General features: G+C 41.9%; 1 protein-coding gene across 3 annotated transcripts; it reads right to left on the minus strand.

Annotated features, from left to right (window-relative positions):
* Window positions 1–4,423: 4,423 nt before the first annotated feature.
* LOC132378253 (eomesodermin homolog) lies at window positions 4,424–17,279 on the minus strand. Of its 3 annotated transcripts, none has more exons than XM_059945014.1 (6): window positions 16,372–17,279; window positions 11,398–11,552; window positions 6,700–6,821; window positions 6,446–6,604; window positions 6,297–6,358; window positions 4,424–6,177 (listed from the first exon to the last, which is right to left on the minus strand). In XM_059945014.1, exons 1-6 carry the CDS (start codon window positions 17,133–17,135, stop codon window positions 5,448–5,450), a joined length of 1,992 nt encoding a protein of 663 aa, XP_059800997.1. In that variant the 5' UTR covers window positions 17,136–17,279; the 3' UTR covers window positions 4,424–5,447. The 3 variants fall into 3 exon arrangements, with proteins under 3 accessions (XP_059800997.1, XP_059800999.1, XP_059800998.1); XM_059945016.1 differs by having other exon boundaries at window positions 16,376–16,492; XM_059945015.1 differs by lacking the exon at window positions 16,372–17,279 and adding an exon at window positions 12,998–13,031.
* Between the last annotated feature and the right edge of the window lie 2,159 nt (window positions 17,280–19,438).

Genomic DNA, 19,438 nt, shown 5'->3' on the forward strand with positions numbered 1-19,438 from the left:
CACCTTATATTCCATCTAGGTAGCCTCCAACCTGATGGCATGAATATCGATTTCCCCTTCAGGTAAAAAAAACTCCCTACCCCTCCTGTCTTATTCTATTTCCCACTTTAGCCTCTTGTCTCTTCTCACCTCCTCCTTCCTTTTCTCCTATGGTGCACTCTCCTCTCCTATCAGATTCCTTCTCCAGCCCTTTACCTTTCCAACCCACCTAGCTCTATCTATCATGTTCTTGCTAGTCCTCCTTCCCCCCCCCCCCCCCACACACACACACTTTTTTAATGTTGGCATCTTCCCCCTTCACTTACAGTCCTGAAGAGTGGCCTCGGCCCAAAACGTTGACTGTTTATTCACTTCCACAGATGCTTCCCGACCTGCTGAGTTCCTCCAGCATTTTGTGTGTGTTACTTTGTATTTCCAGCATCTGCACATTTTGTCATGGTTTAAATCTATCACTCTGTCTCTCTGTACTTACCATTGGACGGTCTTTAAATAGTGTAAGTTGTATGAGGTTGTGTTCAAAAATCTGAAATTTTTGTCACTGATAATTGTTGAAAAATAAGCAGTAAGACAAGTTGGAACTGTTTTGCTGACTGCAGTTTCAGTCAGTCCATCTTGGAGATGCCAGAAACAGCCGGGAGTGAAAATGAAACAATTTCACTACTTCAACAAGTTAGGAACTACAAAGAATTTGAAGGTATCTGCAATCATCTTGAATGTTCCAATGAAAATGAAGATTTGGAAGATGCAGTTGTAAGAAGGCAGTCTGTTAACTGCACTAGGTGTTTGCGTTGATTTTGTTTATTTACAGTCAATTAAAAGAACAGGCAGCATACACTGGACGAATCCTTCATAGATAATTTTTAAGAACTAATGCAGTTTTCTAATACTGTATTGGTAGTGTTCTAATTTGTTCTGTATTTCATTTAAACACAGAATTTGTTACTTAACTGGTAGTTTGCCATTTTATACCCTTTTAACTATTAACCATGAAACTTGCTAATTGGAGCGGCTCCTGTACCGATCCTGACGTGCCCCAATTAAGGAGAATCACAACATTTTTTATTGTTATTTATAGAATGGTTATGTATTGCACTGCACTGCTACTGCAAAATAGCATACTTCACCACGTATGTCAGTGAAAATAAATCTGATTCTGATCATCACCGGATTCCGCTCACCGTTTACTGAATGGCGTTTGACGACGGTAACATTATTCCCATTCCTGTCGGGATGGGACTGGGGAGCTTTTTCTGACAAAGAGGCCAGAATTTGAAGCATCTGATACCACTGTAAATTAACACATTATTTTATCTAATCTGTAAAACATTAGCCCTTTCTCAAATATCGCTCTCTCTCCAAATAAATATTGAACTTCCCGAACCGTTGACTCAATTATCATTTGAGACTCAGTTGGACGCCTCGAATTGCAATTAATTTGGCACATATGTTTTAGAATGTCTTTCCAATCATGGCGTTTTAATTGAAATTATGAATAATGAAATTCGATGTTAAACGTAATCACCTTCTTGAAAAATAAATCGGGCCACGGCGGCCATTATTTTTATTTGCGACTAGAAAACGAAATTAAGGATCTTGGTGCAAAGATTTTAGAACAGTTCCCATCACAAATACAACCGCGTTGTGCTTTTTAATGCAGTCAGGTTACAGAGACTATTAGTGATCGGAACTTTTTAATATTCTTTGCGTTGTCCAGCACTGGAGAGAAAAAAAAGACGCGAAAATTTCCTGGGTGGAATATGGCTTTATCAGATAGCACCGACAACGGAATCGGTTCTGCAGATGGCACTGAAAGTAGCGCTGAGATTAAAATAACTATTAAAGCGTTGTTTTTCGAAAAAGATATGTTTAGTTTTATGCTAATCAAATGCCGGTTGAACCCCCAAAACAGGGTCAATCACAAATTATTGCAGCGATATCGAGATGTCGTACAAACTTGGAGATGCCAGGTTTCAGAAAACCCGATCTCCACCGCGATTAAACCGGCCTCAAATTCATCAGTAACGAAGTTAAATAGATAAAGGGACTTCCCTCATTAAGCACGGGCATTTATAAAAATACTCAAGAAACATGCTTCCGTTTGAATACAAGAAGATGCAGATAAACTACAGAAATAGAAGAGATGAATATCTTTATTGTAAATTTTTCAAGTGTGAAATCTGCCTATCGGTGTGAATGAACGCAGATCGAGTTTCCTTTTTTGCGGGTGTTGTTTCCGTGACGCAGACAGCACCCCAGCGAAATCCACCAGCTCCCTCAAAAACAAACTCACTAATCAAACGGTGTTTCGGTTTAAAATCATTGCAAATAAAAATAAACTTGTAGTATTTCTACCAGATTGATACTGGGATGACAAAAACACCCAGGTATATGCCGATGGTAATCGAGCAAAATCCTAACAAACAGGGTTTTCTAGAGAATCTGATCATTACTAAACTGATTCCACATTCTATGGACGCACTTTCAAATACGTTATAACCTAGTACCGTTTATTCAAATTTAGTTATCATTTATCCAGCATTATATTTTTTGTATTTGCGGTTTGCCTTTTATACGGTTTTCGTGTGTAGTTTTTCATTGACCCTTTTATGTCTTTGTTCTACTATAAATGCCTGCAAGAGTGTGGTTCTCGGATGATATATGCGTAGTATGATGATAAATCTTACTTTGGACTTTTAATAATTTCAAGAAAAAAATTCTGCTTTTCAAAATCTTGCTTTCGTCCCGGTTGTGTGTGCCGCCTCTCATGTATAACAGTGTCCGTCCATATTAGATGCATTAAATTCGGCTGGAGTTTCCCGATACGAGGTGTGATTGCATTTGGGTTTAAGAATCAGTGATCCCGACAGGTCTTCATCTCGGAGACGTGTGATCAGTGGGTACAGCGGATTCTTTGCAAGCAGGGTCATATCTTTGGGAACCCACAACCTGACTGGTTCTAAAATTAATTAACAAACGACGCAGGGCTTACTAATATTTTATTTGATTCCAGATGGGCCCTGGCGACTGTGTTTGATGGATTAGAGGGGATAGATTATCGCTATTATCACTATTAAGTGATAATGAACTTAACTCAATTCACCCGATAGCTTCTGAAATCTAGTAAAAACTTGTAACCGCAACATATACCAAATTCTGGAGGAACTCAGCAGGTCAGGTAGCCATCTAAGTGTCCAGCCGAGACACTTCATCAAACCGCCCACTGCCTTGTTCTGGCAGCTTCCCCTTGGTTTCCAGTCCTGATGAAAGGTCTCGCCGGAAACCGCGACTCTATTCATTTCCATTGACCTGCTGAGATCCTCCAGCATTTTGTGTGTGTTACTCTGGATTTTCAACAACTGCATGACGAATCTCTCTCGCTGAAGACTGAACATCTAAAATGGTGGTGTTTCTTACAAAGTGCTAGCATAAACTTGGAAGTCCGCTGTTGCATCTTTTCTGTTTTAAGATCCTATAGGAATGTCGATCATAAACACAAGCTAAAACTGTCCAAATGGCGTGACGGGGTCTGTTTATGTCCTGCCCTGCAGAGTGACATCTCACTTACTGAGCGGGTCCCGCTCCTCCTAGCGCCTGAGCAAAGTGTTACCAATATAATTTCAAAAACTGAATTTCGAAGAAAATAAAACAAAGCAAGATGAAAGCGGAACAAATTCATGTGGGAGGCATTGTAAAGGACTTTAATATGTTGAAAAGAAAGTTAAACCCCCGCTCCCTGCGTACATGGACAAATGCCACTACAGAACTGCTCCTCCTGTACTTCCGCAATGACTCAGTATTTCCAGAGTGGAAAATAAAAAGGAAAATCAGATTGTCACCCTCGCCTTCCAAATTAAAAGGTGCAAGCTCCCCTTGCAACTTGGAAGTACGATGGTGGCGTCAAGGGGAGGGAGGGACATGAGCCTGAAGGCAGACACTCTGTTTTAGAAACAGCTTTTGCTCATCATCGACTGGATCCATGCACGTTGCCTCGCTATTTCCTTCTTTTATATATAGCAAATAGTATAATTGTAATTTATAGCTATTATTATCATATTATTATCGCGCAAAACAACGAATTTCACGACATTATTATCAGTGATATTAAACCTGACTCTGACACCGATTATATTAACGATGAAACATTAACTTATAATTTAAAAAAATGCTACAGCAGGTAATGATTTTAGATGACACGTCTAAAGCAACACTGGTACTCCACCTTCCGCGTCCTACAACTTAAATGTAACGCTAATGGTTGAAAACATTTAACTATCTACTTGATTAATTATTGAGATTATGCAGTCGGTTGGTATCTCTGTGAAAACTGGCAGAAGAAAGATTCACATACAATGAGTTGTAGATAAACGATTTTTAAAAATTGTCGTAATCGTCAAAATATCAGGAAAGCTTATTTGTCGTGTTATTTTTAATATAATGGACCAATTGCAAATAACCACGACAATGGCCCAAAATAAGCTGACAACATAAATACTCTTAAGAGCTGTTGTTGAGGTTTATAAAGTAACACATAGGAGGCCATTCAGCCCATTGAAGCTGCTCTGTCATCAATCATGGCTGCTTTATTATCCCATAAAATGTAGGAGATAGCCCATGGCTTTTGGACCATCCTGGCTGTACTTCTGGAGTGAAGCTCTCAGTTGAACATGGCAAACCAGATGTTTTAAAAAGCAAGTTGGTACAAATTGGTACACGTCAACGTCTGAAGAATTTAATTTATAGGTGAGATTTTAATTTCCAAAATTACAATCAAATGGCCGACTGAAGCCTGAAAAAACACAGAACTAATCTGCCAATAAGTTTTATACACAATTCTAACTCTGGTAAGTGAACAGCACATGGGAAGTTGCTAAAATTAAGTGCATTAGTTATGCATTTATCAAGATTCTACAGGTACATGGTTCCCTTCTCACAGAACCTCTTGGAATGTTGAAATCCGCAGTCTTATTTTATTGCTTTTGAAAAAATGTAATGCTTGAATCGAGCTGTTTTTGCTTAATCTGTACACATCGATGGACTGGCTCTTACTTTGAACTAACACTGGTCATTTTCCTTTACATTATACTGCACCTATTCTACAGAGGACTATACAGAACAGGAACTGTACATCAATGTACCTTTAAATAAATTAAACCACATATGATAAAAGTCAATCAGTCCCTCCCCCCCAGAAATTCTTTCTAAAATTAATACTATATATTGTGGGATGTAACATTGAGAACAGGGTTAGCTAGAACATGTCCATCTTGTTGCTTACAGCATTCAGACAGCTTTGGCACCTTCTTAAAAATTTGATTGCACTAATAGACTGTACAAAGTCAGTTCCTAAAGATGGAAGTAAAGTTCAGTCTTTTTGGCACACATAAGACCATTTTGACATTTGGCAAATGGATTAGGTATATACATACAAACCACAGAAATACTCTTAATTACGGGCTGGTGTAGAAAGTATAATAGCCCATCGCTTTTGTACCATCTTTGCTATATTCTTTTGGAGTGATAGTCTCACATTTGATTGTTGGGGAGCTCTCAGTGCTGGAATTTCCAGCTGAGACCCTTCTCCGTTTGCAGGCATTTTCATAGAGTCCAGAGTCGGAGTCCATGGATTTGATGGATGGAGGAGTTTCAATCCAGGGTGAGTTGGCTTCTTCTCTTGATTTTTCCTCATTGGACAACACTTGGTCTTCTGGGAAAGTGGAAGGGCTTGTCCTGGAGGACCACGTTAACCCAGGGGCTATCTTTCTCTGGTACTGGGAGTTCCTGGAGCCCCAAGCAAATGTTGGGTCAGGATAGTAGCTCAGAGAATGAGTAGATTGGATGGGCAGAGGCTTGAGACCGTAGGGCAGCAAAGCATTTGTGGCATAATCTGCATCATAAGAGGTGAAGTCCAACCGGTTGGTGCCAGGCTGTTGCACAGAAGTGACAAACCATCTCTGCGGCGGGTTGCCTGACTCCTCCGCTTGTTGCGAGGACAGGATGCCGCTCGTCTGGGGGACTGTTCGCTCACCGTTGTAGAACCGGGCGGATGGTATGCTGTTGGCAAATTGATCTTGGAAGAAAGGCTGCATGGTGTAGCGGGTTCCAGGTACGATCTGATGGGACCGAGGGGAATCCGTGGGTGACGGGGTCAATCGATCATTTTCTGGAGCCGTGAACATACTGAGGAGATTTTAAAAAAAAAGGAACAGAACATTGATGAAATCATTATTACACAACAAGCTATAAAAGGAGAAAAGGAAAAGTTACCTGAATTCAACATATTGAAAGCATATACTTACGAATCATAGTTGTCTCTAAAACCTTTGGCAAATGGATTGTGATCAATTTTGAGCTGTGTGATCTAATAATAAAAAAAACTTCATAAAATCTCTGTTGCCAACTTCTCAATTTATGTTACCATTTTTAAAATGTTGCAAATCAAACTTACGTCAGTGTTCTGATAGGCAGTCACTGCAATAAACTGGGTTTCAGGGAAGGTGTAAGTCTGTGTTTTTGAGGAGTCACTGATATCTTCTGCACCATCTTCACTCACCTCCACGATATGCAGCTGTGGTTGGTATTTATGTAAGGACTGCAACACCACCATCTGCATCAATGAAAAATACTCTTTCTAATTCTCTCACATGGGTGTTGGCCACAATTACAGGTTAACACATCACAGACTGGCCCTGGCTGCCTCACCTGAGTGTTGTTGTTGGTTGCACCCTTGTTGTTAGTCAGCTTAAGCTTCCCGAAGGAAATCTCCTGTCTCATCCAGTGAGCCCCAGTGTTTGGAGATTCAGGGTGGACGTAAGCTCTGTTACCTGGAAGCAGTCAAAGTGAAGTGCAATGCTGTGAATAACACTGAGAAGAGAAACCTCAGACACCATGGTAGCAAAGTGGTTAGTGCGATGCTATTACGGTTTGGGGCCCTGGAGTTCAGGGTTCAATTCTGGTATCGTCTGTAGGGAGTTTGTACATTCTCCCCATGCCAGAGTAGGAAGACGTACTGGTTAGAAGATTAATTGATCGTTATAAATTATCCTGTGACTGGGCGAGGATTAAACAGGTGGGTTGCTGGGTGGTGTAGCTCATTGGGCCAGAAGAGTCTATTCAGCACAGTACCTCTAACTAAATCAAATACATTTAAAAAATCCATTCTTTGTGAATTTGAGTAATTTCAGTTTGAAAATGGGTTATTCATCATTTTGAATGATTAATACGAACTGACACCTTACAAGGTTTTAAAATTGTTTATAAGGTGTCAAAAATGAAACAGTTTATGCTTTTGTACATTGGTTGTCAGTCTTTGTGTATAGTCTTCATTGATTCTATTGTATTTCTGTGAATGCCTGCGAGAAAATGAATTTCAGGTATATGGTGACATAAATGTACTTTGATAATAAATTTACACTGAACTTTGTACTTTATTTGGTGAAATTTCTTTGAGGGAATGAATTGAACTTCATCAGCCTTTCATTCCAAATAGACATTTTGTCCTTTCCCCTTTCCAGTCAAGTAGTGGGCAAAAATGCCTGACACCACCCACCAAGGACAGCTTTGAGCCCAGTATTATAAGGCTATTGATTCACTAGTACAATGAGATAGTCTCTCAACCTCACAATCTACCACATTGGGACCTTGCACCTGATTGTCTGCCTGCACTTTCTCTGTGATAGTAACACCTTATCCTGTATCCTGTTGCTTCACTGCGTATTACACCTTTGTGCACTGTTGTGATGAATTGATCTGTTTGAACAGTATGCAAGACAAGTTTTCCGCTGTACATGTGAAAATAATAAATCAATTCCATTATAACCATACTTTCACTGATCCAATTGTCAAGTAATCTAAATATGTAACATCTTAGTTAAGATGAGGAGTTATAAACCTAATTAATTGGCTGAACTTTTACAACGTCCTCTGCTGAATAAACTAGTCAAAGTCATTTGTTATTCTTTTTTATTTAGCTAAGAGGTGATGTGCAACATTCCCTTCAAGTTCTGTACAGCTGCATGGACCAGCCATTGCTCTGAGCAGGATCTTTATTAACATGGCCTGAAAACAGCACGGCACTTTAAATCATTTTTGTCTTTTTAGTAATGTGCATACAAGTATTTAGAATGCCAGTTGAAAAATCACATACTTTTGATTTTATTTATTAAATGAAGGGTATAATGAAGTACAATGCAACAAAGAAAATATTTCACGTCTCATCCTTTCCTTTTATTCGAGCAGCGTGGCAATGAAAGCCATGTGCGCAGGAGCATTTCGGGTACAGTGTGGCCATGAACAGTGGTGGTGAGGGTGAACAACAAATTTGAAAAGATACTGCATCGATAGATGTCTACGCTGGATGCCAGCCCAAAAAAAAGACCCTGCTAACAGTTGTGCAAGATTGCAATTTCATTACATAACGCAAATGGCATTTAAAATCTTATATAGCAATTAGTGTGGACATTGGGGACTTGCAGGTTGCATTTGAACTTTGTACTGTTAACACACCTGCAATATTATTATTATATCTACTTCTTTAAATTACAGTTTGGCCAAATATGGCCGTATTTACGTAATGTGTAACATTAATAAGCAGCAGTTTGTTTGCCCCACTCCGCAGGGCAACCAGCTCTGGTCCCTCTAAGCCTTTGTTGCTGCACTGCCAGACTTTTCTTTATGTAATGTTTTATTGAAGTGCCGTGCTGTTTTCAGGCCACATAAAAATTTCCTGCTCAGAGTAATGGTTGGTCCACGCAACTGCAAAAAAATTAAAGGGATCTAGACTTGTAAACAGTTACTTTCCTCAAGCAGTAAGGCTGATCAACACCTCCACCCACTAAACCCACTGCTACTACTTTATCATTTCCTGTCAGAGCTGTCTGATGTACAGACATTCTGTGCCTTGTGCCATTTTACAGACCTGCAATCAATCTATGTATATAAGCTATCTTGTTTGCCTATATTTATTGTGTTATTTTATTATGTTCTTTATCTTATTGTGTTTGTTTGGGCTGCATCAGATCTGGAGTAACATTTATTTTGTTCTCTTTTAAACTCAAGTACTGGAAATGACGCATTTCAACGGTGTTGAATTTTGAATCTAACCCGCAGGAGTTAAATTTAGAATTTTTCAAAACATCTAGAGCGTGTTTTTCTAACAGTTGGTAAACCAAATTATTGGAAGAATAATGATCGGGGTGAGTCTGGAACTTAACTGCATGTGTTTTCATTTGATTGGACCATTTGTATTAGTGGTGCACACTCCTTGGTTGTTAAGGGCCAAGTTCAAAGTTGTATCAAATACCGTATGTATACCATATACAAAGTTGAGCTTCATTATTTTTGCAGGCACCCACAAGGAAATTAAAAAATTCAACCATATGAAAGACCATACATAACAAATACAGGGTGCCTGAAAGTGAGTCTACAGGCTGTGGACTCGGCTCAGTGAAGAGATCCAAAGCCAGTCTGAGAGCCCAGTGGTTGTAGGGCAACGACAATTCCTGAACCTGCCAGTGTGGGACCCAAGGCTACTGTGCACCCCACCGATTCTAGTAGCAAGAAGTGAGGTTAGACAGGATGGGAACTTGGTTAAAATCTTGGTTTTTTTTTCTTTGACATTTCCGGGTGGGATGATGTTTGCTCCAAAAATTAAATTTTGATGTTAAAATAATCAACTTAGGGACACATTGAAAGAAACCAGATCCAGAATGTGTCTTTATTAAAAAAAGGTATATAAATAAAGTGAAAAAGTTACTGAAAGAGGGGGCAGTGTGGATGGATGATAGTCACAAAGTTTTACACTCAGGGATGTTCGAAGTAAATTGAATATCACCCATATTTGGGGTGTATATATATTGATATGTATCACCATATACAACCCTGAGATGATTCCTTTTCTTCATTCGGTGGCTCCACATGAATCCAGCAAAGGGTGCGCCACCATCAGTGCGGCAACACTTTGCTGGATTAAAGATGCTGTTTGAACTCAAGCTGTTTAACCAGATCGGGAAGGGGGGGGGGGTGGTCAAGAGATATAACTTCACTTGAAAAGATAAAAACAGCAGAGGCCTCATGAGCTGGAATTCCTGCTCGAAGCTCTGACTTTCATCCACTCTCTAGATAATGCCACTGAGAAAATGTGAAATGCAAGTCTGCCTCTCTCACAAAGTATTTAGCAATTGAAACATGATAAATATTGCAGAATCAGAGTAACAATCGTTTTGTCCTCCCTTGCTCCTGTGTACTGATAAATGACAATAAATAATTTTGAATCTTGAATAATTATCCTCCAATGACATATACCAACTAGTCCTAGGTTCCTGGTTTGTTTATTAGGTCAGAGGATTATAACAGGAATTTTAGCCCTTAACAATTTAACTGACTTTTAAGAGATGTTTAGAAAAGCACATGAATGTGAGGGAAATGGAAGGATGTGGACATTGTGTAGCAGGCAGGAGGGGTAAGAAGTGAAGAGCAATGCCTCAAAAAGGCAGCATCTGTCACTAAGGACCCCTATTACAAAGGACAAGCTCTCTTCTCATTTGTACAATCAGGGAGCAACTACAGAAGTCTGAAGACCCAAGACCAACGTTTTAGGAACAACTTCTTCCCTTCTGCCATCGGATTTATGAATGTTCGACGTACACTACCCTCTCTATTTTCTTTCTTTTAAAATATTGTATACATATAGTACTTCTTGTTGTAATGTATTCTTTTTACTATGTATTGTACCGCTGCCGCCAAACAAATTTCACCACATATGCCAGGGATATTAAACCTGTTCTGATTCTGGTTTAGTTGGCCATCTAATTAATAATTTAATTCGTTGGGTACAGCATTGCGGGACTAGGCCTGTCCTGGTGCTGCGCCTTCCTTCCTATGTTCTAAGTCACACAGAAACATCAGGGTAGTGGAGGGGTCGCAAAGATGATTAAATTGCTAACACTTAACAAGCTTAAGACACGGAAATGTGGGAAATAAACATAAATCTGAAGTTAGTTTTATAATCCGCTTTCGTTATCTAATCCTGATTGGAGCTCTCACGTCTTCTTCCGGCAGTCTCTTCAATTTTAAAAATTCTCCCTCAAAAGATAATTTGCAGGTCAGTTTTTTAAAAAAAACTAACTGTGGATCTCAAAACCGTTTTGACTGCAGGCAAATGACACTTTTAATCACAAGCTCAAAACCTCGCTTTTAACTGATATCCTTGACTTTTATTTTCATGTTTGCACTTATCCCACTGTAAAAACACTTCGTTTCTTTGGAAGGTGCTCTGTAACTCAATTATTAATATCTACCACGTACTGGTCTGATTGCGACCGTAGATTAGTTCCCAACAGGGAGAGAAGGCGGCACAACCCCAAGGCCACCGCACACCTTCGAGCGCGCCACTGTATTTACCTTGAATGTTGTTGTCCGCTTTCCCGCATGTCACCCACTTCCCTCCCTGAAACCTCCAGTGATTGGGGTCGGACAGCACGATTTCCACGAACACGTTGTAATGGGACGTCGGGTTCAGGGCGGAGATGTTAAAACTCAGGAAAGGAAACATGCGCCTGCGGGGGAAAAAAATGGAGGCAACAAAAGAAAAGATCACTTTACTCGAGTAGTGCGGCTAGACACCCCTCCCCACCACTTTATCATTTCGTCATCGTGTACAGACATTGCTGTGCCTAGCATCACGTTATGGGCATACAGTCAATTTATGTACTTAATCTCATCTCACTTATTTATATTTACCCTGTTTTATCTTACTGTGTCTTTTTTGTGCTGTATCGGATCTCTGTCACTAACAATGATTTCGTTTTCCTTTACTCTTGTCTACTGAAAATGACGTTAGATGACTTTAGAATGATCTGAGAGTGATTACTCTAAGCAATACGCGTGATGAAATAACAGTAACTAGCACAAGGGATTCTGCGGATGTTGGAAATCCACACACACACACAAATGCTGCATGAACTCAAAAGGTCAGGCAGCTTCTGTGGAGGGGAATAAACAGTTGATGTTACGGGCCGAGACCCTTCCGCAGTTCTGGAAAGGAAGGAGAATAAAGGGGAAAATAAACGGTGCATTTTATATTTACTGCCAGACAGAAGCCAAGGTGATGCACAATGCCCGAAATCTGAAGGGAATCGAAAATTCTGAAAACAATAGGCGGGACAGACTGTTAAAGAGCGTACAACAGATTTCACATTGAGGTCGCAGACCCTTCATTAGAAAGGTAAATTCTGAACTATACAGACCCCGTGACTATACTTCTCCGCAGTTTAAGTGTAAATCATGACTCATCTGCGCCAATTTCTGGCCTTACATTCTTGAACATTCACAGAACATAAAATTTCTTAAAGACGAGTTTTCTCTTAAAAGAAAAGAAAAAGTCGAATCTGAAATTCGCGAGGTCATATAGATCGAAAGTAAAACCTCGCAAGGTTAAACACAAAGGGATTCTGCTTGTTGAAACGTTTGCAGTTTATAGGAGAAACGATTTTCAAACAGGAATGACATTTTAAGCGCATCCTGATGACTCGAGCCCGAGCAGGTATCAGCGATTTTGAGTTGGAGCGTCCAATACGGCCTTGGGTTCAGGGAGAGATCCCTGCACTCCCGCAATTCTCATCTGTGTGCTCGACCACACATCGGGCTGCAGAGATGGAAGAGAATCTCCCCGTCCCAACTACTGAGGTAACTTTTAATGCCGATGTATACTGACAATTATTAAATTATTGATAATTTAATAGACCGTAAGGTACAGTTTGGAAACGTCTAACGCTAATTTTAGTCTTGACCTTGAATATTTATCAGACTGCATTAATACTGTTCATTAATACCATCAGTGTTACCATGCGTAGAAACAATGCGTTTCCACCGGCATTGTAACTTGGGGAATTCAGAACAGTTTTAAGAAATTAAGAAACTAATCCGATTTATTTAGATTAATTAAAGTACTGACGGCGCACGATCTCCTTTCAGTAAAACAAAATGTAAAAGTTTAACTAACATGTATTTTCCCCCGTTGTTGACATTCGCAAAACTGTAATGGAATGAAAGGAACATCGCTGTTCCGGAGAAATTGCATTAAACATCCTGCCTAATCACCGCTAGCCGCAGCTGCATCAGTAATTCTGCGTTAAAAGCGATAATCGTGAGTATTCCACACTCGAATGGTATTAACGCTCGCGTCATCCTGAAACAGAAACCAGGGCATCGTCTTGATTTTTTCTATTGTAATTATGTTACAAGAATCTGCCAACAGAAAGTGATCGTTTGTGGCAGTGTCATTGGGAGATCCGGATATTTCAGACTGCAGCGCTGTTTTTGCACTTCCATGAGGCGTTAATTAAAACCGGAGTCAGATGGAAACATCGGAATTTAATGATTGGGATCTCTAAAAAGCGATTAGACGTAGCGAGGTTTTGGCAAATCTACAAAATATTCAGAACCGCATTTCCTCGAGACAGCGCGCTTGGTAAGGAGCGCACACGTTGAACAATTGATCAAATACAGACGGCGAGTGATCGACAGATTAACAGGAGACATGCATAGCATCACAGAGAGCTGCTAACATAAAAGCCAGATGATCCAGTTATCACAGTCACGCATCGTCACACAGAAAGAAATTATAAACAGCTGTATGATGACGGGATTTTCTTCCCTACGCGAACAAAACCAAAACTCGACGCAGAGTTTAAAAGTGTAGAGATCTAAAGGAATAGCGGGTATAAGATGCAACCTTGTTTCGGTGAGAAGGCGTGATCCACACTGCATTTCTCACCAGTGCTGAGGTATATCAGACTTTAAAAACAAAAAGAGGAACAGTCAGTGTAAAAATCATTACACTGCATCTTAACTTGTTTACAGATAGCAAGCATCCTGAGGCCGACAGGCCGATTAACTAGAACCGAGAACCCGGATAAAATTATTTTATTGGCTTACAAAAGAACTGATTTTACCATCTCGTCGCGTTTGCCCATTGCTCACAATACCATGGGGAGGTAATATGCAGAAGACGAGACACTGGCTTCATTCTTAATTCTAAGAGCAATGTATAATTATCCGCTTTCATTTACTGTTTTCATCGGGTCTTGCAGCTATCTTATCAATGGTATAAGTTTTACTTAAACAAAACTATCAACACAACTAATTCAAATCACGTATTCGAATTTATTCGAGGATTGATAACAGGGTTAGTCAGAGAATCAAAGTATCTTGCAATTGGAATTGAGATGGGCTGGCGCTACCCGACCTGCTGAGTTCCTCCAGCATTTTCTGTGTTCCACTGTACCGATGCCTTAAGACTTAGCTTTGAATCTGAAACTTTAAAAAACAATAACTTCCTGTCGCTCAGAGTCCGGGTGGTAGTTCCCGGGTTTAGAGATTCCTATAAGGTTTACTGATAACACGTGTGGCCTTCGCGTGTGGCCTGACACACACCTTTTAATTCGACTTTGAATGTGCTGCACGGTTCACAAGGAAAGGCTGTCCAAGAGAAGAGGCGCAGGTCCCACTCTACCACGTTCAGTGAGTTACCCCACAACCTGCAGGCTCCTGAACCAGCGTCACTCACCTCAACCCTGAACTGATTCCACAACCTATGGACTCACTTTCAAGGACTCTGTATCTCATGTTCTCAGTATTATTCACCTATTCATCGTTGTTATTAATTAATTCGTATTTGCACAGCTCCTCTTATTTTGAACTTTGAGTCATCGTCATAGTTTTTCGTTGATTCTATTGTACTTCTCTTTGTGATACCGCGAATGCCCACAAGAAAATTAATCTCGGGGTAGTATATGGCGATCGGTACGTACTTTGATAATAAGTTTCCCTTCAAATGCAGTTGGGGCTTGCATCCGTTGAACATACACGTTCAGTGTGCTCGGGCGAACGACGCCGAGCCTGTTCTCCAGAACGAACAGAGAAAACGCGTTTCGCTGGCTTGTACACAGCCTGCGGGGTTCCTCCTCGGGTACGCGGGCTCAGCGCAGCCGCGGTTCCAGCCAAGGGTCTGAACGGTAACTATTTCTCTTTCCACAGATACAACCTGAGCTGTCGGGTGTTACAATTGACTCCTGACTGCTCAAATCTTGTTCCGGAATGGAGTCGCCTGCTGTGGGTTCCATCACGTTATTTAGGCTAAAGCTGTTGCATTATTTCTGGTTATATTTAACAAGTCCATGTTCAAAGCTCAAAGTACATTCATTACTAAAGTATGCATACATTGAGGTTCCTCTCCTTAAAAGGCAGCCACAAACAATGAAACCATAAAAAAGGCCCACAAACATCCAATCTTTCAATATGCGCGTTAAGAATAGATTCTGCAGGTGCTGGAAATCCACAGTAACACACACAAAATACCGGAGGAATTCAGATCAGACAGCATCTATGGAGAGGAATAATCACGATGGTCTTTCAGACTGAGCCGTTTTACCAGGACTCTGCTCAAAATATTGACTGTATTCCTTCCCATAGATGCAGCCTGACCTGCTGAGTTTCTCCAACATTTTACCGTGTGTTACTGAGGATCTCGGAGTCTCGGTCCAAAACGTCGACTCTTTATTCATAGATTCCTCCTGACCTGTCAAGTTCCTCCAGCACTTTTGTGTAACTGTGTGCAGGAACACTTGGGTCTCGCTCGGCCGCTCGTTCTGCCTGACTTGCTGAGTTCCTCCATAATTTTGTGTGTGTTACTCCAAAAATAAAGTATATTTAGAGGCCGGTCTCATCGAGTATTCTGTAGCACGGTCAGATCAGTGTTCACAGTAAGCTAAGAGGGAAAATAAGAGCGCTTTACAAAAAGCCTCGGACCATCAGCATTTTGGTCCAATACTAATTTTTCGAACTCCGCCATGGACAGTCCTAGGCCCGGCTGCGAAAGGAGGAGGGTTTGGCACTGGGTTAGCGACCTTATTCCTGGGAGAGGAAGGATCTTTGAAGATGGGATACACTTGTAGACAACTCGAAAGTCTGGCAAGCTGCTGCCCGCGGCCTGCGACCCAGTAGTTCAAGTTCAGTTTAATGCCCAGTCAACTTGTTTACATGTGTACCGCCAAACGAAACTTGTTTTTTTTCTCCCCCAGACCAAGGTGCACAACACGGTACACATACATCACACACATAACACAATATTAACCCAAATCAATTAAAAATAACAAAGTGTTTTTGCGATACAAGTTATAAAAGCAAACAATTAACGCTACAGGGGGTTAAATACTAACTGTCGGGAATCTGGTAAAATTAGCAATCATCTCTTTGAAAAGCTGAACAAAGTTCAGACTAAAACTATCAGATCTCCAACGCCAATGCCCATCAATGAACGGGATTACCACCAGCGCGGTGCATTTACTTTTATAATAGTAAGAGATGGAGCCGTACCTGCCTTGTTTGGTGATAATCATCTCGGTCTGGTGCCGGTGGAATTTGAGCCAGAGAGCCCGGTTGCAGAGGTAGACCTGTGCTCGGGTAGGGTGCGGGATACTCGGCTGGTACTGGGAGTAGAGCGGGCCGCCCTGGTAACCATGTGCGTACTGGGAGCGCCCCGATCCGGGGTAAGCCGGATAAGCCGAAGGGGGGAAAGCCTGCGCTCCGGCCGGGGTCAGGATCGGATTGTAGGCGCCGTTCGCCAGCACGGAGTGTGGACCCAGGTATCTGCTGGCGCCGTTAACGGGGAAGGCGGGTGGGTGCTGAGCGGGGTAGGGGAGCAGAGGGCCCGCACTGGACCCGGCTTGCTGCTGTTGCTGAGATTGCGGTGGCGGCGGCTGCTGATGGTGATGCCCCGGACTCAAGTTCTGCGGGGCCACGGGCGACAGGAAATATCTCTCGGCTCCCATGCCGTCCAGACTGTAGCGAACTTCGGTCAAGTCCTCGTCCACCGCGGGCGAACTCTTCGCCCGATCCACGGCCGCCGCCGCGCCCTTGGTGGCGGCGAATGCGTGGCTCTCGCTTTCGGTTAGCATGCCTGCACCGGCGAACTTCTTGGGGAGCTCGGCGTTCTCCTGCACCGGCTCACCGCGATCGGTCTCGGGGAAGTCGAGGTGTGAGGACGCGGGGCTCCGGCCGTCTGGAGAGGCTGACAAGCTGTAGAAAGTAGTCTTAGGCAGGTTAGTGGTGGGAGGGAAGCATCGCTCCGCTAGCTGCATTATTAAGTCCAACCTCCTCCACTCATCAGCCCCCCACCTACAAGGGGAAAGGAAAGTGTCAACGAGATTTCTGTGCAAAGCCCGATGCACAACGACCAGAAACCACAGCCAGGCAACCAGCCTCTCTAATGCCTTCGAGTTGAGCTCTTGCAACCGCTTTGCCGCCTCCCCATAACCCACGCCGCGTTTCTCCCGCCTCCAGACACACGCCGTCCCAGCTCCCCAGCCAATGGAATGTGCAGCAGGTCAGGAGGGCGGGCTGTTTACCTGGAGACCCCGCCCCTTCCGTTTGCTGATTGGCTGAGGGACGTCAGAGGCGGGGTTATCAGGGAGGTCCCTCTTCCACCCGCCCCCTACTGATCCTGTTCTCTGATTGGCTATTGATCCATCCGTTTAGACCTCGACGAGGAAGATAAACAGATTCCTTGATCTCTCTCCTTCTCGACAACTGAGTGAGATGGAAAAGTAATTAGCTCCATCTCATGCCTTGGAAAAAAAGAGGAAAAAATAAGCATCCTCTCCACCAATTCATTCACACCTAAAGATTTAACGGGACGATTCGCTGTAACATCAAATAGCAGGTGTTTTGATTTGACAATCCCTTCCCCTGGATCACTGCTTTCTCTCCCCAATGATTTGGATGTTTTGGTTTCACAAACTCCAGACTTTTGCGAAGTAAACCCGGTTCTTTTGTTTCGCATTGGAACGTACGCTGCCTCCCTTTTTCCCCTCCCCCTTTCCCATTATTTGATTCATATATATAAATGTGGTATTGTAAGTTACAGTTTTTATTAGATATTACAATACACTGATGCCTCAAAACAACTTATTTCACGATATATGCCGGTGATATTAATTCTGATTCTGAACGTTTCGAATTGTAACAAGGGACGGAATAGGAAGATCGATGCAGGAGTTTATTCCTTATCCGGAATGCAACTTTATCACTGTCATTGTTTATTGATATGTAGGCGCCAGACGTTATTTTCCACGTTGTATATTCAAGGTAGACAACTCCAGCAGGCCTATCCGCTTTGCATATTACATGCGAAGTCATTGTTACAAATGCGAAGACCCCTGTTAACAGAATAAAAAAGGAAGCATTCTCTTACTGTGAAACCACCAGGCGATTCAGGTCACAGTTAGGTTTGTAAAAATATAACTGGAATTCTCCGACTACAAATAAAACTTACGGCAAACTCGAAGCACTTGTGAATCAGAGTACAGTTTGGGGTTATTTGTGGAGAAATTCACTGGAGTTTGGATTTTATTAGCCGTCAGTATTTCAGTACTATTTCAGTAGTCAGAAACCACACCGCCGCGATTTTCCGATTCTCCCCAATCTTTTCGTCATAAAACATAGAACAGGAACCAGGCCCTTCGGCCCACAATGTTGTGCCGAACCAATTTAATTTGTAATCAAATGGCCAACTAAAATAATCTCTTTTGCCTACACAATGTCTATATCCTCCAGTTTCCCTCACATTCGTATGCTTATAAAGGTCATTTGCTATTTTCCAGGTTTTTTTTGTTTTGCAATCGATAAAAACTGCCCACACCTTTCCCAAAAGCTCAAAATGGATGACCAGTATAGTTGGAAGCTTGTGTCTATATCAATACTTTTTATGTTAATTTGTTCCTATCGAACGGAGCATTTCGATTTAATATTATTTCTATTCTGATAGTTATTCGCAGCGCGGTTAGTCGCTGAGTGTGCTCACTAACTTCCTGACTGGATTATCCGCAGAATTCTGTAACTGTAGTAATTTTCTCCGCTCGCATTAACCATTTCTATTGTGGAGCTCCTGTCGAACGCGACTGGAATCACAGGGGCAAAAATCAGCTTTCGATTCCAACCGTATATTCCTTTACAGGCTTTTAACTTGGCGCCGACACTTAACAGATGGTGGTAGATTTTCCTTGGCAATAAATTCAGATTTCGCTGTTCGGGAGTTTTATGACAATGAATTTCACATTCAGAACTTCAGACGATCCAAAGCAAACGCGCGCACGAATGCGGACCGGGAGTTATTGTGCCGAATGCATTTGATGCCGGAGTCCCCGGGGGGGTAAAAGTCTTATACCCACCGGGTTCCTGTTTGCAGGCAGGATGAAAACGGCCAATTATTTTTCTGTCTGAGGGAGTCTGTGATGTGCAGGAGTGTGACAGCTCGGCGCGGAGAGACAACATCATTAAAACAGCTATTAAACAGACTGAATATTGGGCTATCAGAACCCTTAACATCAGGTTTCTACCTGCGAAGAGTGTAAAAAAAAAACCCAGCTTGTGCAACTACTCGCCA

Source organism: Hypanus sabinus, chromosome 20, assembly GCF_030144855.1.
Source record: "Hypanus sabinus isolate sHypSab1 chromosome 20, sHypSab1.hap1, whole genome shotgun sequence".
Lineage (NCBI taxonomy): Eukaryota > Metazoa > Chordata > Chondrichthyes > Myliobatiformes > Dasyatidae > Hypanus > Hypanus sabinus.

Excerpts from the sequence above, each read along its gene's own strand:
- LOC132378253 (XM_059945014.1), bottom strand. The coding sequence starts at position 17,135 with ATGCAGCTAGCGGAGCGATGCTTCCCTCCCACCACTAACCTGCCTAAG. Across the intron at positions 6,605-6,699 it reads CAACCAACAACAACACTCAG|ATGGTGGTGTTGCAGTCCTT; the intron begins GTGAGGCAGCCA and ends TCATTGATGCAG. Across the intron at positions 6,359-6,445 it reads CTGCCTATCAGAACACTGAC|ATCACACAGCTCAAAATTGA; the intron begins GTAAGTTTGATT and ends TTTTATTATTAG.